Genomic DNA, 21,969 nt, shown 5'->3' on the forward strand with positions numbered 1-21,969 from the left:
GTGTCAGAACACAAACCACATCACAGCTTACTGCAGAGGCGTTTACTGAAAGAGAGACCACAATGGGCACTTGAGCATCCGAACCATCATGGGGCACTATGAGTAAAAGACAAGCTGGAGGCGGCAGTGTAATGCTCTCAAGTCATCTGCTGGGAAACCTTGGGTCCAATCATTCAGGAGATTGTTACTATACCATCTTCCTACACATTCTTACTTTCATATGGTTTTGATTTTGTCTCCAAATCCCTCAAGTGTCAAGATAGCAATTGTGGTATGTGCAGGAACTAACTAGGCTGATCCATGAAGGTTCCACTTTGCAATTCATAGGACAAATGGTCACTGTTGCTTTAAAACAACTTTCCTCCCATGCATAGCAAATGCCATATATAACATGTTTGTATAATACTTCAATGAGCAAGAATAATTCTTTACTCCTGAAAAAAATGCCCTAAAGCCCGAAAGTATTTGAACCTAGGTGTCTCCTAGTTTCTAGCAGTGGCTAATATGGCCACACATCTTTGATTACTGTTGGCTGACTGCTGTCCTGCCCAAGTACCCTATACACACTCAGCTAAGTGTATCGGGCCGTTAAAAGCCAAAAGCCTGATCCTTATCTACTGTGACATCTACTGTCAGGGGAGAGTTGGGAGGTTACCAGATATTTGGCCCATGATAACAGTATGGCCAGTTACAGAAAACAGAAGGATCAGAGCTGTAAAGTTCACTAATAGATAAGGGTAACAAGCACAGCCCAAACTGATTTTTAACAAGGTGTATCACAGTACCGTATATACTCGAGTATAAGCAGAGGCCCCTAATTTCACCCAAAAACCCAGGAAAAAAAATAAAAAATAAAGTTATTGACTCGACTATAAGCCTAGTGTGGGAAATACTTAATCCCCCCCTGTCATCATCCAGACCCCCCCCCCTTCATCATCATCCCGTCATCACGCCCCCTTCATCATCACCCCCCCCTTCATCATCACCGCCTGTCAATCCATCAGTGGTCTTCAACCTGCGGACCTCCAGATGTTGCAAAACTTCAACTAGTAGTCGTTTTGAAACATCTGGAGGTCCGTAGGTTGAAGACCACTGCGGCCTTAGTCATCATACAGACACCCCCCCCTTTAGTTTTCTACTCACCTCCCCTCGGTGGGAAGGAAGGGTGAGCTGGTCCATGCGCAGCAGCGTGATGTCCCTGTGCGTCGTCGTCAAGGCAACATCATTAGTCCGGGGCCGGAGCGGAGAAGAGGGCCTCCTGGTGAAAATGGACAGCCCGGAACGACTAACCCTCCCCACCGGATGGTCTCTGCACCATAGATGGCCCGGACCAGCTCAGCCTTCCTTCCCACCGAGGGGAGGTGAGTAGAAAATTAATGGGGGGGTCTGGATGATGACAAAGGCCGCAGTGGTCTTCAACCTGCGGACCTCCAGATGTTTGTGGGAGTTGTAGTTTTGCAACATCTGGAGGTCCGCAGGTTGAAGACTACTGAGAAGGGATTGACAGGTGGAGAGTTCACTTGAGTATAAGCCGAGGGGGGCGTTTTCAGCACGAAAAACTCTTCTTATACTCGAGTATACACGGTATATTGGCCTTTACTTCAACAGCCATGATAGCCCTAGAACATCACCTTGATTGAGATAGGTAAGGGTCTCTTCGTGAAGCTTTACTGCTGGGGAGGTAGCCGTACACAGCACATACTGGAAAGGTAAGATCTTATTTTCATTTTCCGACGGCAGACTTGACTCTTCTTGCTTGAAGATAGGCAGAGCAAGTACATCACTACAACAAAGAGAAAAAAGGTTTAGCAAAAGAACTTAATAGCCAGACAGACACTGAAGATACATGCAAAGGAAAACGCTATAATACATCAACATATTTTAGGCCCATATTCTGGATGTAACCCCAAGCTACCCTATTGTTTTAGGATCAGGTTCATTGCTGCAGCCTTTCGTAATCCTTGTGGATAGCCATCTCCAACCCATATTTAAAAACAACCTCATTGTATAGAAGACACCACACATTTTTTTAGATCATCTTGACAAAATAGTCATGTAACGCACAGTGAGATAATGATTTTTCTCATGAATCAGATTTGGCACTCACTAAAAACGGTTTTAGATTCCCTACAAACCTATGCAGTTTCTATTGGGTTGTCTGTGGCCCCCAGTTTAGACTATGTTTTTATGACATACTGGCTTTTTCATACTGAAAAAGCCAGTCAAACAACTGCCCCCCTGCCTGCTTGGACACATACTAGTCCTACTGTGTCCATGCGTCACCTATGTCATGGACACACTTCCTCCCACTGTCAGCTTGTTTCTTGCTACTGTCAGTGAGGACATGCTGGGAGTTGTAGTTTTGGTAATACTAGGGGAGATGTGAGCAGACAGCATACTGAGGGAGGGGGCGGAGACCTGCACAGTGAGGCCACACCCCCTCCCTTTGAGAGGAATTCAGACTAATGAGCTAAATTAAAAGTGTAATAAAGAAAAAATAAAGGTGCTAGACACAAAAATTAGATGTACATGGTCAGGATTAGGTACTGAGTGATATATCAAAAATATCTGAAGGGTACAATAAATCTTCGTTTTTCCATATATGCCAATTAGGTGCTAACTGGCACAGGTGGCATAACTAGCACTCTGGCATCAGCAGCCGCAGCGCCACCCAGCTCATCAATATTCCTCCCCATCTTCTCCCCGAATATGGATGAGCTGAACGGCGCTGCGGCCACTGACGTCAGAGTGCCAGTTATGCCGCCTGTGCCAGTTAGCAAGTGGCACAGGTGGAAGCAAGCAGACAGTTTTCCTTTAAATGTAAATTTAAATCATGTGTAACCAGCAGCTTATTTGTGACACCGCCCACACCAAGACGCAAAGCGGCATGAAATACACTTGGCACTGTGATGATGTAGCTGCGGGCAGTTAAATAAGCATGGCCCAGATACAAATTGTCTATCCCTAGCAACAAAAATACATATGCAGGACATGTAGCTCAGGAACAGTCCTGAAATAACCAATTCTATCACCCCCATCAGCAAGAGGATGACAAGTCACTTCACCCAGGATCACATAACAGCAATTGTGGAGAACATGACAATACAGGGAAATACTGAGGAACCAAATCTAGTTCACACAGGCCACATGTACAAAGCCAAAATCGAGCCACCAAAGGCTGCTGCACCAGTTGGCTTTTTATTGTAGCAAACAGCTAGCCATGAATATAGCAAGCGGATGGGTATCTTAAAGGGTTACTCCGCTGGCCAGCATTGGGAACTAAATGTTCTGAATGCTATTTTTGCGCTGCAGTGGTCAGCCACGCCCCTCGTGATGTCACAACCACGCCCCCTCAATGCGAGTCTATGGGAGGGGGCGTCATGCTTAATGCAAGTCTTTGGGAGGGGGCGCTTAATGCAAGTCTTTGGGATGGTTGTCACGCCCACTGCCCCCCCCAAAGATTTGCATTGAGGGGGTTTGGCCGTGACATCACGAAGGGTGTGGCCGACCACCACAGCACGAAACAGCGCTTGGACCAATAAGTTCCGAACGTTGGCCAATGGAGTACACCTTTAAGAGAACCTGCGGCCTCTCTAGACATGTTTATAAGTGTATTTCACTTGAACAATCCTGAATTCTCTCTTCTTATATCTATATAAGTACATTCCTCTGTTATCCTTACTAGTAAGATATAACCAAACCAACTGGGGGATAGCAGTTTGGGCTGTGACACTATCCCATCAGAGCAGACAGTAGTATACAGTGTAGGGACCCCCCAACCGGTAACACACAGGTGGTCATTTAGTCAGAGTACAACACAGAACTCCAAGAAAAGATGCCCCCGAATGGTTATTTCATGGGTAATAGTTGCAAATATGAAAACAGACAAGTCAGGAGACATCTCTGGAGATCATGAAGGTACTTTACAAAGTACCTCCAACGACGGTCCCGGCAGCAGAATATCTATTTACATTATGCAGCAACGTCAGAGTCTGGCACACTGGACTTCCAGCAAATCTGTCTCCCCAAGATAGTCCTGGGTTAAGTCTGGGGCTTCGAAGTTTCCACAAAAATTTAAGAACATATCCTGCTGCCGGTACAATCATCTAACTTTAAAGGACAACTCCGGGATGTAACACCTTATCCCCTATCCTAACTGTTAGGCCCCTTTCACACTATAAAGTTGCTCTGTTAAAAGACCCGTTATAAACTTACATTAGAAAAGCCTTCAAAACGGATGCTAAATGGCCATTGCAAAATCCCATTAAAGTCTGAGATTTTTTGATCATCCGTTATGACCCATAGCCATTAGCCTGTCATGAATAACGGCCGTTAGTTGTGACGGAAGAAACAACGGCACATGCACTAATATTTCTTCCGTTACAAGAAACGGGTAAATTAATGGCTGTTATTTTTTACATTGAAGCCTATAGCACACGGATGAGCCTTCATGTCATCCATTCGCACCTGGTTTATAATATCCGTTATTACTTCTGAATATGCTCAGAAGAGGTGACATCAGCAGACTCCTGCAGTCCTGAGGGACTACTACTCCCATCATGGAACAGAATTGTTTCCATGATGGGAGTAGTAGTTCCCCAGCTGCGGGAGTCTGCCGGTGGCTGGGGAGGCTACGTTAGTGTTTGTATTACAACCCCCATCATGGAACAGACTCTGTTCCATGATTGAGGTTGTAGTACAGGGGCTGAGGGATTGTTCGCACCGGGTCTCACTTCTGAGACCAGATGTGATGAGAAGCTATTAAACAGGGGAGCGGGCGGCATGTTCCACTCCCCTGCGATGTATGATGCATTTTACTTTTATTTTTACATTTCCCCGCCAGGAGAATGGCCGGTACTGAGAAGCCATTCAGGGGTTTTCAAATGGAAGCCTGCGGTGGGTATATGGGGGGTATATGTCTGGCCCCTGCAGTGCATGTATAATTAATTAATAAATATATATATATATATATATATATATATATATATATATATATATATATATATATACATATATATACATACATACATACACACACATACATACACACACACACACACACACACACACTCATTTGCATATTTCAAAAATAGAAGATTACGGCTGAACGGCAAGGCGGATCCTGGCACGGTAAGGACCAGACTGATCAGCGTTCCCTGAGCTACCAGCCAGTACCACTGGTTAGTGCGGGGGGAGAAAGCTGACCATTTTCCTTTAAACCTATGTCCTCTTGTGGTAGTTTTTCTTCATTTAAATATCCTCTCCTCCTTTACCGTGTTGATTCCCTTTCCCTGTATATCCCCTCTGTCTCTTCTTTCTTCCAAGCTATACACGTTCAAGTCCTTTTAACCTTTCCTGGTAAGTTTTGTCCTGCAATCCATGTACTAGTTTAGTATCTTCTCTGAACTCTCTCCAGAGTATCTATATCCTTCCTAAAACTTCATTTTAATCTGCATGTACAGAGATACAGCATCACAAGCAAAGCATCTAGGGCATTGTTTCCCAGCCAGGGTGCCCCCAGCTGTTGCAAAACTACAACTCCCAGCAAGCTGGGAGTTGTAGTTTTGCAACAGCTGGAGGCACCCTGGTTGGGAAACACTGTTCTAGGGAATAATACCTGTGAACGTACATCCACAATAGATTATCTGCTAACAGAGCTCCTCGTCATATTATCTTGAATGATAGAGGTCCAGCATTATGATCATTTTGTCTGAAGAGGACCACTAAAGTTTGGGCACTACTTCCAGGCTTTGGAAGGAATGCATTCATTCAGATCATTTGTAACCAGACAATGTGAAATACAAGTATCAGAAGAATCCTCTAGTATTTATGTGAAAGATAAATATGTCAGGTGTCAAAGTTTGAAAAATAGAAACAGAACCTGTCCAAGCAGATTTGGCTGACATTAGGTCACTTGCCATTTTTTTTGATGGTCTCGAGGTCTGCAGTCTCCCAATGTTGCCAACACTGCACCCAGACTTTAGCACCTACACAGCTAACAGCACAGGCCCGCATGGAAAGGCCTCCAGCCCTGACATTTAGCTGATAAAGCAGACTGGTTCACCCCAGGGACCTTTCATCCGCTGCCTATGTTTTTGTTAGACAGTCTGAACTAAGTTCACATGGATCAGAGAAAGAAAGCTTTGAATTCCTCCACTTACAAGTAACTTCACTTAAAGGGGTATTCCCCATTATGAAGAGCCATCTTAAAATAGAGAACCAAAGACTTAAAAACAATACTGTCCCAGTTATCTTAACCTGTTGGGGACCACGGGCGTACGGATACGCCCTTGTGTCCTGGTACTTAAGGACCAAGGGCGTACCTGTACGCCCATGGGAATTTTGATCCCCGCCGCTAGCCGGACAGGGATCAGAACGGGATGCCTGCTGAAATCATTTGGCAGGCATCCCATGCAAATGCCTGGGGGGGGCATTCAGATCGGCGATTCGCAGGCTGACCTGATAGCTCAGAAAATAGGGATAGGAGCAAGGTGGCAGGGGTGCCACCTCCTCCTATCCCCTGCCCATGTTAATATACAGGGTACATTCACATGGGCGGGGGTTTACAGCAAGTATCCCGCTTCAAGTTTGAGATGCAGAAAATTTTCCTGTAAACCCCGGCCTGTGTGAATGCGCCCTAAAAACACTACACTAACCCTAAATAAAGAGTAAAACACTACATATACACTACACCCTTACACTCTCGCCCCCCGCCGCCCCCCCCCCCCCACAATAAAAATTAAAAACACCTTGTACGTCAGTTTTCCAAAAAGGAGCCTCTAGCTGTTGGAAAATAACATCTCCCAGTATTGCCGGACAGCCACAGACTGTCCAGGCACATGGTGAGTTTTATAACAGTTGGAGGCACCCTGTTTGTGGAAAACTGACGTACAGTATTTTTTGGTGGAGGAGGCAAGCGAAACGCTTGCATCCGGGTACACCCCTATAAAAATCCCTAATTTAGGCCTCAAATGTGCATGGCGCTCTCACTTCAGAGCCCTGTCTTATTTCAAGGCAACAGTTTAGGGCCACATATTGGGGAATCTTCGTACTCTGAGCACATTGCGCTACAAATTTTGGGGGGCTTCTACCCCTTATAAAAAGGTAAAGTTGGGGTCTACACCAGCCTGTTCGTGTAAAAAAATATTTTTTTTTTACACTAACATGCTGGTGTTGCCCCATACTTTTCATTTTCATAAGAGGTAAAAGGAAATAAAGACCCCCAAAATTTGTAACTATTTCTCCTAAGTACGGAAATACCCCATATGTGGGCGTAAAATGCTCTGCGGGTGCACAACATGGCTCAGGAGTGAGAGTGCACTATGTACATTTGAGGCCTAAACTGGTGATTTGCACAGGGGTGGCTGCTGGTTACAGCGGTTCTGACAAACAAAAAAAAAAAAAAAAAATTTAAATAACCACATGTGACCCCATTTTGGAAACTACACCCTTCACGGTACGTAACAAGGTATATAGTGAGCCTTAACACCCCACAGGTGTCTGACAGATTTTTTAAAACAGTGGTCCGTGAAAATGAAAAATGTAATTTTTCATTTGCACAGCCCACTGTTCCAAAGATCTGTGAAAACCAAGTGGAGAGTAAATGCTCACTGTACCCGTTATTACGTTCCTTGAGGGGTGTAGTTTCCCAAATAGTATGCCATGTGGGGTATTTTTTGCTGTTCTGGCACCATGGGGGCTTCCTAAATGAGACATGTCCCACAAAAAACATTTCAACATAATTCGCTTTCCAAAAGCCCAATGGACTGGGGGAGATTTTCACCTATTACCCCTTGTGAAAATGAAAAATTTTAGGTAACATCAATATTTTAGTAAAAAAAAAAAAAAAACCTCTAATTTTTCACGTCCAACTTAAAAGCAAAGTCGTCAAACACCTGTGGGGTGTTAAGGCTCACTGTACCACTTGTTCCTTGAGGGGTGTAGTTTCCTAAATAGTATACCATGTGGGGTGTTTTCGCTGTTCTGGCACCATAGGGGGCTTTCTTAATGCGACATGCCCTCCAAAAGCCATTTCAGCAAAATTCACTCCCCAAAATCCCATTGTCGCTCCTTCTCTTCTGAGCCCTCTAGTTCACCCACAGAGCACTTTACATCCACATATGAGGTATTTCCTTACTCGAGAGAAATTGGGTTACATATTTTGGGAGTCTATTTCTCCTTTTACCTCTTGTAAAAATAAAAAAAAAGTATGGGTCTACAAGAACATGTTAGTGTAAAAAATGAAGATTTTGACTTTTATACTTTACTTTGCTGCTATTCCTGTGAAACACCAAAAGGGTTAAACTTTCTGAGGGTCATTTTGAATACGTTGAGGGGTGCAGTTTTCATAATGGGGTTAATTATGGGGTATTTCTAACAAAGACCCTCAAATTCACTTCAAAACTAAACTGTTCCCTGAAAAATTCAGATTTTCAATTTACTTGAAAAATTGGAAAATTGCTGCTGAACTTTGAAGCCCTCTAATTTCTTCAAAAAGTAAAAACTCGTCAACTCTATGATGACAACATGAAGTAGACATATTGTATATGTGAATCAATATTGTATATGTGTATTTTCCTTATAAGCAGAGAGCTTCAAAGTTATAAAAATGCAAAATTTTCATGAAATTTTGGAATTTTTCACCAAGAAATTATGCAAGTATCGACAAAAATTTACCACTAACAAAGTAGAATATGTCACGAAAAAACAATCTATGAATCAAATTCATAAGTACAAGCATCCCAGAGTTATTAATGCTTAAAGTAACAGTGGTCAGAATTGCTAAAAAATTTCTTGTTCTTATATTTGTCCTTCCAGTACTTATTAGCATCTGTATGCTACAGAGGAAATTCTTTTCTTTTTGAATTTCTTTTTTGTCTTGTCCATAGTGCCCTCTGCTGACACCTGATGCCTGTACTAGGAACTGTCCAGAGTAGGAGAAAATCCCCATAGCAAACCTATGTTGCTCTGGACAGTTCCTGGATAGAGGTGTCAGCAGAGAGCACTGCTGACAAGGCAAAAAAGAAATTCAAAAAGAAAAGAATTTCCTCTGTAGCATAGAGCTGCTAAGAAGTACTGGAATTTACTTACTTGGCCTGTGTCATTTTGTAAATTGCCGTTAATTTCTTTAATGTAATTTATGTTATAAAAGGGTTGTCAGTATGGAGAGACAATTGTATGCTGGGTGGTTAGGTTACCAAGTCAAGTGTCTTATGGCGAGTGACTATCGCATTTGGTTTCCATTCGCTCAGCGTGACGTTGCCACCGCAGACCTCTTTGAAGTCAATGAAATCTGTGGCAGATTTTCCGCTGAGGCTCAAACTCGCTATTTATTCCACTCATGTGAACAAACCCTAAGAGAGCTGGGATGGGATGATAGACACTCTGGGACTGTCCCACCGTGATGCCAAATTAGCAGCACCGCAATCAATTACCACGTTTTTGCTGCGAATTACCGAACAGTTAATTGCGCTACCGCTGATTCACAGCAACGTGTGAACACAGCCTGATCCTTTAGGTTTATCCGATTAATCGATGCAACAAATGACGCGAGTACACGAGTGTTAGGAATTCATGGAAAGTGTAAGTCAAGAATTCCTACGGAAGCATAGCAAGACCTAAAAAGGTATAATGACTTACCACGAAGAATTAAAAGGTGGGCAATGAAACATCTTCGGATCAGCTAAAAGGAACACACACTAATCCCTGGAACGTATTCACATGCATCCTGCACAAATTCTTGCTGCAGACTTCAAAGTAAACTAAATGACTGAACACAGCTTCAAATTTGCAGCTGTAAATATGTGCAGGATACTGCATATGTGAACCGACCCTTAAAAGGGGTACACTTTTTTTTAATTTCTTTTCTGTCTGACCACAGTGCTCTCTGCTGACACCTCTGTCCATGTCAGGAACTGTCCAGAGCAGGAGAGGTTTGCTATGGTGATTTGCTCCTACTCTGACATGGACAGAGGTGTCAGCAGAGAGCATTGTGGTCAGACAAAAAAAAAGAAAAGACCTTCCCCTGTAGTATACAGCAGCTAATGAGTACTGGAAAATTTTTGATTTTTATATAGTAAGTAAGTAATTTACAAATTAACTTTCTGGCAACAGTTGATTAAAAAAAATAAAAAATTTCCAGCAGAATACTCCTTTAAGAGGAAACTGCTAATCACTCATAATGAAATAACATCTAGATCAGTTTGGGAAATACAGTAAGCGGAGGAAGCCAATGCCAAAAGGAACAAATGAGTGTTTCAAAAGAATGCTGCTTGTCCTGGTGCACATTGAGGCAACTGTTGGCTTTGGGTAAGCACACCATTACAAGCCTACATTCTTCCATACCTGCATCTAATACAGCAAGACAAACTGTTTATGCAGGAATAAAACCAACAAAGTATAGATGAAACCAGTCTACAACAAAAGACTGATCATACCGTATTTTAGGCATAGAACGTGCAAGCCAGTGTAACGTGCAGCAAAAACGATCACATGACAAAAAGCAACAAAAAAACGTGCAGCTACTGTATACAATGAAATGTATTATTGAGCGTTAACTATTGTGTGATAAGTGATTACTAAAGGCTTAAATGGGTTTCCCCACTTTGGAGGAGCTGGAAGTGGTCATAAGAGCTGAAAGCAGCCGAAGATCCTCTATGGAGGTAGCCAGAGGGCTTACCTCTTCCTCCATGGCTGCAGTGGATCTGTAATTGCTAGAGCCTGCCTGGAGCAGGCTCAACCAAATGAGCACAGACCACACAGATCAATGGCATTCAATAGAATTTCATTGATCTGTATAAGGAATCTAATGATTACTTCTAAAAAGTCCCCTAAGACGACTAATGAAGTGTAAAAAGAAGTTTAATAAAAGTTTAAAAACACACATTAACCCCTTCCATATTAAAAGTTCACATCATCCCCCCTTTTACCATTGGTCATATAAAATATGTAAACATAAAAATAAAACGTATTTGGCATTGGCGCGTGCGCAATTGTCCGAACTATTAAAATATAAAAAGGATATAACCCGCATGGTCAATAGTGTTAACGTAAAAATTACCAAGCCACAGAATTGTGATTTTTTAACACCATATCCCAGGAAAAAAAAAAATATAGCATTAAAAAAAAAAAGTCAGATCAATACCAAAATGGTATCAATACAATCAGCAGTTTACGGCGCAAAAAATGAGCCCTCATACAGTCCGGTATACGGAAAAATAAAAATGCTATTGTCCGGATTTTTTTATTTTATTTTTTTAAGTTTAGAATAAAAAAAAAAAAATGTAAATAACATGACAAACTAAACACGTTATTTTGATACTTTGTTGGCCTGATTACAACAATATTAAATATAAGTTTGACCACAAGGTGAATGGTGTAAAAAAGAAAAGAAAAACCGCATATTTACAAAATTGCATTTTTTTCTTTTTCAATGTTCCCTACATTTTTTGGGTTTCGGAGCATAAGTTGTGGACAAATGAAAGGTGTCATTACAAATTACAATCATAAAGCCCTCATGGTTCTGTAGGGGGAAAAATAACTATAGCTATTATAGGGCTAGAAGGAAAAAACGAAAGTGCAAAAACTAAAACTACGAAAGACCTTATTTACATGCCATTTTGGTTGAAATTATTTTGTGTACCAGGCAAGTGGATTTTCATGAGGGACAAGTAGATTGTGCTCCATTTTAGTCACTTGGACAAGTAGGGTATTTTAATTTATTTATTAATTTTTTTAACTTCCACCCCCCTGCAGGAGCTGGCCAAAAAACCTCGAAGAGCCGAGGCGGAGCAGCCCCTTTAAGACGCAACACAGCATGCCAAAAATGCTTTAGTATTTTGGTCTAAACTTAGACTAGACAGTCTATGAATGTGCCAGATTTATCATGTGTACTTTTCTTGATTCAAAGGCCATAGGTTAGGGCAGAGTTACCCAACCAGGGTGTCTCCAGCTGTTGCCAAACTACAACTCCCAGCTATGAGTTGTAGTTTGGCAACAGCTGGAGGCACCCTGGTTGGGCAACACTGGGTTAGGGTGTGGAGTAGATAAATGGCATAAGGAAAATATTTTGATCCCCCCCCTTCAGAATCTCTGAGGCTGGTAAGTACGGCTAAAACTCAGCCAATCAGCATTTATTTGTAATAAATTTGAAGAAATTTACACGCGGGGGGGCATCAAAACCTGTGCAGAGGAACAATGGTGCAGTTGCCCATAGCAACCAGATTGCCTCTCATTTTTCACAGGCCTCTTGAAAAAGGCAAGCAGATTGGTTGCTATGGGCAACTGCACCACTTTTCCTCTGCACAGGTTTTGATAAATCTCCCCCAGAATGAATAGCTAAATATAAGTGTTTCATGTACAATTACGTGAAGCACGCAGAATTTTTAGCCAAAACCATGAGTGGAAACTATAAAAGACAAAATTTTAATCTTTCTGTTTTTATATATATATATTTTTTTAGAGACCCTCACATGGCTTTAATTGAAGGGGTACTCCGGTGCTAAGACATCTTATCCCCTAGGATAAGATGCCTGATCGCGGGGGTCCCGCCGCTGTGGACCCCGTGATCTTGCATGCAGCACCCCGTTATAATCAGTCCCCGGAGCACGTTCGCTCCGGGTCTGATTACTGGTGATCACGGGGGGCGGAGCATTGTGATGTCACGGCCCCACCCCCCTGTGACATCATGCTCCGCCCCCTCAATGCAAGCCTATGGGAGGGGAAGTGACAACCTATGTGAGTGGGCGTGTCTTAGTGCCGGAGTACCCCTTTAAAAATACTGACCAAAAATACTTTGGGGCGTGGGGCGTGGTGATACTGGAGTTAAGAGCAGGAAATGCCCCAGAAGCCGTCTCAGCCTGAGGAGCTGTCAATATGATTTTCTCCGCCACTACACCCATGTTTTACAAGATCTAGATCTTATTCACAACTACAGAATGTACTTGTCAGACTAATGTCTAACCGGAGAAACAACTCAGACATGATGGGACTTCTGTACTGTAAACACCAACATTTACAGAACATCTTCTGATATCACGATGCGTGTTATGGAAACAAAACTACGGAGCTTCAACAAACTGAAGACAAAACACAGCTCAGCGAGCCGACCCCAACATATACTCACCAAATAACAAGCTATCCAATAATACAAAGCCAGTACTATTAGGGCTGGGCGGTATCACCAAATATGTGGATCACGGAATTGTTTTTTTTAACTTACGGCGGTTCCACGGTATATAACTGTATTTTCACCCCCCCCCCCCAAATCATGTGACCCGCCAGCGCTGTTCTGTCCGTTCTGTCCCCCCCCCCCCCACACACACCAATCATGTGACCCACGCGCGGTGTTCGGCCTCCCCCCCCCCCCCCCCCCCCCCAAAATCATGTGACCCGCCAGCACTGTTCTGTCCCCCCCCCCCAATTAATGATCAGCCTAGCGGGCTACTACTCACAGATGTCAAGCACTGCCCTCCTCCTCTTTGTTGGGGGCCGCCGGCAATGGAACTCGCTGTACGCCAGTGGTCTCCAACCTGCGGACCTCCAGATGTTGCAAAACTACAACTCCTAGCATGCCAGGACAGCCAACGGCTGTCCGGGCATGCTGGGAGTTGTAGTTTTGCAACAGCTGGAGGTCCGCAGATTGGAGACCACTGCTGTAAGCTGCATACCCAAGCCCGGGCTGCAAAAGATACAGAAAAAAACTTTTAACTCACCCACCTCGGCCTCATTCTGGGGACGGGAACGCCGGATAGCCTATCACTGGCCGGAGCGATGTCCTGCCCCGGCCAGTGATAGGCTGAGCCCACTGTCATGTAAGAAGCCGGCTTCTTACATGACAGTGGGCTCAGCCTATCACTGGCCGGAGCGGGGCATTGCTCCGGCCGGTGATAGGCCGACGGCTGTCCGGCCGAGGTGGGCGAGTTAAAAGTTTATTTTCTGTATCTTTTGCAGCCCGGGCATAGGGATACAGCGTACAGCAGTGGTCTCAAACCTGCGGACCTCCAGCTGTTGCCAAACTACAACTCCCAGCATGCCCGGACAGCGTTGGCTGTCCGGGCATGCTGGAAGTTGTAGTTTTGCAACATCTGGAGGTCTGCAGGTTGGAGACCACTGGCGTACAGTATAGAGTTCCAGTGCCCGACGGCCCCCAACAAAGAGGAGGAGGGCAGTGCTTGACATCTGCGAGTAGTACCCCGCTGAGCTGATCATTAATTGGGGGGGGGGGGGGCAGAACAGTGCTGGCGGGTAACATATGATTAGTTCCCCGATGTGGGGACAGCGCTGCGCTAGGCTGATAATACATTCCCGAGGGGGAGGGGCCCAACAGGTATTGTGGTATGGGGGAAATTTAATATCGTGCAGCCCAAAAAAATTCGGTATTCGGTATGAACCGTTATACCGCCCAGCCCTAAGTACTATGTCAGCTGAACCTGTGCAAAGGAAAAATTGACCAGTTGCACTTAGCAACCAGATTGCTTTTATTATCCATGAAAAAACATATATCAAATGGCTCCAGAAAGTTAAACAAGATTTTTTAATAGACGTCATTTACAAATCTAATTCTTTCAGTACATATGAGCTGCTGAAGTTGAGTTGTTCTTTGCTGTCTAAGTGCTCTCTGATGACACCTGTCTTTGGAACTGTCCAGAGCAGAAGCAAATCCCCATAGCAAACCTCTTCTGCTCTGTGCAGTTCCCAAGACAAGCAGAGATGTCAGCAGAGAGCACTGTTGTCAGACAGAAAAGAACAACTCAACTTCAGCAGCTGATAATTATTGGAAGGATTAAGATTTTTTAATAGAAGTAATTTACAAATCTATAAAAATACATTAACCACACCTCAAGGATCTCACCATACTAGATGGTACACAACAATAATTGGAAACCGCGAATTTCAAGAAAGGATAACATTTTTACAACTTAGACCATAAATTTAAACAATGAATCAAAATCAAATAAAATAAAAGATAAAAACTTGTTTAAGAGAATTTGCACTAGTTTTCTAAACATTTAACCATTGGGCCCTAATGGTAAATGAATTGCTGCCTAAAATGATGTAAAAAATGCTGTTGTGTGGATAATATCCAATAGTTCAGAATTCCAGTAGTCCGGCACTTTGCATGTATATGGTGCACAATGAGTCTAAACAGTCTCTGTAAGAGATGTATATTACAGTCCTCTAGGATTAACTAACTAGCCGCCTTAGATGTCACAGAAACAATAATGTAATTCTCACCGGCCGCTGGTCTCGTGCTGTGACGGACCGTGATTGAAGTCCTGCGGTCCTGTGTGCAGCGATGAATGCAGACTCTGTGTGGGGACGCGCTCCGGCAGGAGCCCCCAAGTGGATGAAACCCGCAAATTGGATACTTGCAGTTGAGGCGCAGACAGAGGATTTCTCCTAGACCAAACAAGCTGCCTGACGGATTGATGGAACAGGAGACCAGGTGAGGTAGGCGGATCTTTTTTGGTGGTGCAATCCGGCTTTCATGTAGATTCTCAGCATTTGGCAGTGCGTTTTTTTCTTTTGTGCTGTATTCTCTTTGTGCTGTATTCAGATTATAAAAAGGCTCTAAACGCGTTGCAGGGTGCTGAATCCGACCCCTTCCTTAGTAGATAATTTTTATAATAAACGCACTGCCAAATGCTGAGAATCTACATGAAAGCCGGATTGCACCACCAAAAACGATCCGCTTACCTCACCTGGTCTCCTGTTCCATCAATCCGTCAGGCAGCTTGTTTGGTCTAGGAGAAATCTTCTGTCTGCGCCTCAACTGCAAGTATCCAAATTGCGAGTTTCATCCACTTGGGGGCTCCTGCCGGAGCGCGTCCCCACGCAGAGTCTGCATTCATTGCTGCACACAGGACTGCACCACTTGCACGAACAGCCGCAGGACTTCAATCACGGTCCGTCGCAGCACGAGACCAGCGGCCGGTGAGAATTACATTATTGTTTCTGTTACATCTAAGGCGGCTAGTTAGTTCATCCTAGAGGACTGTAATATACATCTCTTACAGAGACTGTTTAGACTCATTGTGCACCATATACATGCAAAGTGCCGGACTACTGGAATTCTGAACTATCGGATATTATCCATACAACAGCATCTTTTACATCATTTAGGCAGCAATTCATTTACCATTAGGGCCCAATGGTTAAATGTTTAGAAAACTAGTGCAAATTCTCTTAAACAAGTTTTTATCTTATTTGATTCATTTTATTTTATTTGATTCATTGTTTAAATTTATGATCTAAGTTGTAAAATAAATGTTATCCTTTCTTGAAATACACTGTTTCCAATTATTGTTGTGTACCATCTAGTATGGTGAGATCCTTGAGGTGTGGTTAATGTATTTTTATAGTTTTTACAATTTTGGGTCTGTGGGGATCGATCTTTAAGCCCCATATACCTCGGATACTCGGTTGTGAGCTGCACACATATTTTCTCTAATTTAAAAATCTGTTTAACTTTCTGGAGCCAGTTGATAAAAAAAAAAAAAGTTTCCTGTAATACCCCTTTAAACCCCATAAGGACCTGGGGTTTTTCCATTTTTTGCATTTTTGTTTTTTCCTCCTTACCTTTAAAAAATCATAACTTTCAATTTTGCACCTAAAAATCCATATGATGGCTTATTTTTTGCGCCGCCAATACAACTTTGTGATGACATCAGTCATTTTACCCAAAAATCTAATGCAAAAAGGAAAAAAAAAAAAGTCATTGTGAGAGAATTTTTTTTTTTTTTTAAACCACGCCATTTTGTAACTTTTGGGGGCTTTCATTTCTACACAGTACATTTTTTGGCAAAAATGACACCTTCTCTTTATTCTGTAGGTCCATACGATTAAAATGATACCCTACTTATATAGGTGTGATTTTGTCGGACTTCTGGCAAAAATCATAACTACATGCAGGAAAATTTATGCGTTTAAAAATGTCATCTTCTGACCCCTATAACTTTTTTATTTTTCCGCGTATGGGTCGGTATGAAGGCTCACTTTTTTGCGCCGTGATCTGAAGTTTTTAGCGGTACCATTTTTGTATTCATAGGACTTATTATAAATTTTTTCATGATATAAAAAGTGACCAAATATACACTATTATGCACGCCATTGACCGTGCGGTTTATTTAACTATATATTTTTATAATTCGGACATTTGCGCACGCGGCGATACCACATATGTTTATTTACACAGTTTTTTTTTATGGGAAAAGGGGGGTGATTCAAACTTATTAGGGAAGGGATTAACCCCTTAACGACGCAGGACGTATATTTACGTCCTGCGCCGGCTCCCGCGATATGAAGCGGGATCGCGCCGCGATCCCGCATCATATCGCGTCGGTCCCGGTGCTCATCAACGGCCGGGACCCGCGGCTGATACCACACATCGCCGATCGCGGCGATGTGCGGTATTAACCCTTTAGAAGCGGCGGTCAAAGCTGACCGCCGCTTCTAAAGTGAAAGTGACCCGGCTGCTCAGTTGGGCTGTTCGGGACCGCCGCGGTGAAATCGCGGCGTCCCGAACAGCTGACCGGACACCTGGAGGGCCCTTACCTGCCTCCTCGGTGTCCGATCGACGAATGACTGCTCCGTGCCTGAGATCCAGGCAGGAGCAGTCGAGCGCCGATAACACTGATCACAGGCGTGTTAATACACGCCTGTGATCTGTGTAAAAGATCAGTGTGTGCAGTGTTATAGGTCCCTATGGGACCTATAACACTACAAAAAAAATGTAAAAAAAAAAAAGTGTTAATAAAGGTCATTTAACCCCTTCCCTAATAAAAGTTTGAATCACCCTCCTTTTCCCATAAAAAAAATAAAACAGTAAAAAAATAAAAAAATAAACATATGTGGTATCGCCGCGTGCGTAAATGTCCGAACTATAAAAATATATCATTAATTAAACCGCACGTACAATGGCGTACGCGCAAAAAAATTCCAAAGTCCAAAAAAGCGTATTTTGGTCACTTTTTTATACCATTAAAAAATGAATAATAAGTGATCAAAAAGTCAAATCAAAACAAAAATCATACCGATAAAAACTTCAGATCACGGCGCAAAAAATGAGTCCTCATACCCTGTACGTGGAAAAATAAAAAAGTTATAGGGGTCAGAAGATGACATTTTTAAACGTATAAATTTTCCTGCATGTAGTTATGATTTTTTCCAGAAGTACTACAAAATCAAACCTATACAAGTAGGGTATCATTTTAACCGTATGGACCTACAGAATAAAGAGAAGGTGTCATTTTTACCGAAATATGCACTGCGTAGAAACGAAAGCCCCCAAAAGTTACAAAATGGCGTTTTTTTTTTCGATTTTGTCGCACAATGATTTTTTTTTTCCGTTTCGCCGTGCATTTTTGGGTAAAATGACTAATGTCACTGCAAAGTAGAATTGGCGACGCAAAAAATATGGATTTTTAGGTGGAAAATTGAAAGGGTTATGATTTTTAAAAAGGTAAGGAGGAAAAAACGAAAGTGCAAAAACGGAAAAACCCTGAGTCCTTAAGGGGTTAAATGATCATTATTCATTTTTTTTTGTGCAATGTTATAGCTCCCATAGGGGGCTATAACACTGCGCACACACTGATCTTTTACATTGATCAATGGTTTCTCATAGGAAACAATTGATCAATGATTCTGCCACTTGACTGCTCATGCGATCGGACACCAGGAGGCAAGGTAAGGGACCCTCCTGCTGTGTCACAGCTGTTCGGCGAAATCGCGGCATCCCACAGACATCCCCAACAGCCCCCTGAGCTAACCCGCAACGATTTACTTTCACTTTAGACGTGGCGCTCAACTTCGAACGCCGCATCTAAAGGGTTAATAGCGCCCGGCACCGCGATCAGTGCCCGTGGCCCCGCATTAAAGAACGGGAGCAGACTCATGACGTACCGGTACGTCATGGGTCCTGTAGGGGTTAAGGATCAAGCCCATTTTCACCTTAAAGGAGTACTTTGGTGCAGAGTACTCCTGCTCCATCCTGCCCGTGCTGCAAAAAAAAAAAAAAAAATAATAATGAAAATTAACCATCACTAACCTTCCTACAGCTGATCGGTCCTCTGGTCCATCTTCTTCATACTTCCATGTGAACGAAGCATCACATGGCACCGGTCGCCGCGATATTCTGCCTCGGCCCATAATAGGCTGAGCGCCATGTGACGCTTCGTTCACACGGAAGTATGAAGAAGATGGACCGGAGGACCGATCAGCTCTAGTGGCGCTCCGCAGAAACCCAGGAAGGTGAGTGATGGTTTATTTTTATTTTTTTGCAGCTAGGCAGGACGGAGCAGGAGTAATCTGCACCAGAGTACTCCTTTAAGGACCCGAGCATTTTTTTGCACATCCGACCACTGTCACTGCATTAATTACTCTGGGATGCTTTAACTTTTAATTCTGATTCAGAGATTGTTTTTTTTTTCGTGACATATTCTACTTTGTTAGTGGTAAAATTGTCGATACTTGCATCATTTCTTGGTGAAAAATTTCTTGTAAGGAAAATAGATATTCCAAATAAATTATATTTTGATTCACAAATACAATATGTCTACTATGTTTGCATCATAAAGTTGACATGTTTTTACTTTTGGAAGACATCAAAGTTCAGCAGCAATTTTCCAATTTTTCACAACATTTTCAAAATCTGAATTTTTCATGGACCAGTTCAGGTTGGAAGTAGATTTGAAGGGATTTCTTGTTAGAAATACCCCACAAATGACCCCATTATAAAAACTGCCCCCCACAAAAGTATTCAAATGACATTCAGTAAGTATGTTAACCCTTTAGGTGTTTTACAGGAATAGCAGCAAAGTGAAGGAGAAAATTCTAAATCTTAATTTAATTTTTTACACTCGCATTTTCTTGTAAACCCAGTTTTTAAATGTTTACAAGAGGTCTTGAGCTTCTGCCTATGGAGCCAGAACAGTGGGACCCCCCCCCCCCCCCTCAAGTAGTGTTACATGGGGTAAATAACTAACAAGGGGTACAGTGGGACATAAAATTATAAAACAGGTTATGTTCCCAGAATGATGACCCAGAGCATAGCACAAACTAAAAAATATGCCCACCCCAAACCCTATGCTCTGAATCATCATTCTGGGAATGTGACGTGTGTGGCCGTCCCTAAGCTGTTGCCTCAAATGCGCACCCGCTCAGGTGGAGATAGCGCTGGGCATTTGAGGAAACATAAAAAGTCCCCGATGATAGTGACTCCGTGACCCATTTTTGGAAAAAATACCCCCAGAGGTCTTATCAGGTTTTTTTGTGGTTTTATGGGGTTAAACTTGGAATGTACTCTGGACTTGGTACATTAGGGTCAAAATATGGAAAATTTTAATGAAGAGGGAAAATTTTGTACTCCATGGAAGTGTTCTGCTTCCTGAGGCAGTTTTTAATGCAGAGGCCTGGATGATCGGGGCAAGTGTCACCTTGTGTGGTGGTGTCATTCTGTGACACACACTGCATTTTTTCTGGGTTCGCCCCTTCTTTCCAGTGTGGCGAACATCACCTGGAAAGTGTTGGCCTGGGACGATCCTGGCACCTATTACTTCAGTTCCTTGGGAAGTCCGGCCTGCTCTTTCCCGGTCACCAAAGATCAGGACCTTTAGGACTTCTTCTTGCAACTGGATGAATGTCCCTGTGTTGCCAGCGTACTGGGACAGTACAAAAAGTTGTACATGGCAACCTGCACCAAGTAGGCCGGAACTTTTTTGTACCATATCCACGTTTTCCGCATGGCCATGTTTGGCTTGAGGACTTTATCAGAGAGATCAGATCAGAGATTTTTTTCACTCCTACCTGTCCATTTATTTTTTTTCTCTCCCTGCACTACAGAGATGTCTTCTGCCTTGAGGGGCTCAGATCTGGTCAGGGGGGGTCCCTGGCTACTTCTTGCAGCTCTGCAATTTTCAATATAGAATTTCATATTATATATTTTATATCTTTGTGCTAGCAGTGTGCTGCTGTATTCTCTTCATATGGTGATCGCATCTCATTCATTTGAATGAGTTGACTGGAGTCATATAGTGACTCTGGTCAGCTCATTTTTATCGCGTATGGTTTTGTGGCCAGACTGAAAACAGTCGTATGCTACGGTTTTCAGTCCGGCCACAAAACCGGACACTGGTTTTGAGATGCGGGCCAGGTCCGGCTGGGATCGGAGAATGCCCGGTTTTGACATCTCCCAGCTGGATCCGGTCATCATATGAAGAAAACAGTGTGAATGCACCCTTACAGTGCTTTGGAAAAGTTAAAGCTGTGCTGTGTTTGGTTCTTATTGGCAACAGTGTATTGGTAAAAAAAGTTTCAATATCAGCCAACGTTAGGTTAATGCAGATTAAAACTATACATAAAATATATGACACCCCTTCTATGTTGAAGCGAATGGGCTGCAGAGAGGACGATTGCTGCCCCAGATGCGGGGAACTAGCAGCAGATTTTGTTCATCTTATATGGAGCTGCGGAGTGGTTTGTGGTGAAATTTTCTCCCACTTTAAAGACCTGGAGTATATACCTTGAGGACTTAACCCCTCTTACAGTCAGGCCATTTTGGGTAGTACAGGTACTGGAGCAAACCGAGTGGCCCTGTTGAGACTGTTTATGATCGCCAAAGTTATAATTCTTAGAGTCTGGATCTCAGACAATAAACCTGCTTTTGAGGCATGGCGCAATTTAGTTACCCTAACGGTCCGGTATGAGCATCTTAGGGCAAGAAAATGTAACTCTATAAAAACCCTGAAGACATTTGATAGGCTGTGGCAAAAATGGAAATAAGCAGGATCGTATCTTTTATTTTTTTTAAATTTTTTTATTTCTCTCGCCAGGAGGAGGGGGGGGGGGGGGGGGTGGGAAGGGTTTTCTAATTTTGAATTTGTAAATGAAATACTTTTGTATTATTGTAAATGTTATTGTTTAAAAAAAAAAAAAAATTATATATATATATATATATATATATATATATATATA

General features: G+C 42.8%; 1 protein-coding gene across 3 annotated transcripts in view; it reads right to left on the reverse strand.

Moving 5' to 3' along the window:
* The window catches only part of TFCP2 (transcription factor CP2), a 96,077-nt gene that overhangs the window by 61,966 nt on the left and 12,142 nt on the right, over nucleotides 1-21,969 (reverse strand). For 2 of the 3 annotated variants that reach the window (XM_056562655.1, XM_056562657.1), the window contains exon 2: nucleotides 1,632-1,783. In XM_056562655.1, coding sequence (XP_056418630.1) covers nucleotides 1,632-1,783 — 152 coding nt within the window. Of the gene's footprint in view, nucleotides 1-1,631; nucleotides 1,784-4,215; nucleotides 4,344-21,969 lie in introns of those variants that run through there. The other variant, XM_056562656.1, reaches the window with a different exon arrangement.

This window comes from Hyla sarda, chromosome 2, assembly GCF_029499605.1.
Source record: "Hyla sarda isolate aHylSar1 chromosome 2, aHylSar1.hap1, whole genome shotgun sequence".
NCBI lineage: Eukaryota > Metazoa > Chordata > Amphibia > Anura > Hylidae > Hyla > Hyla sarda.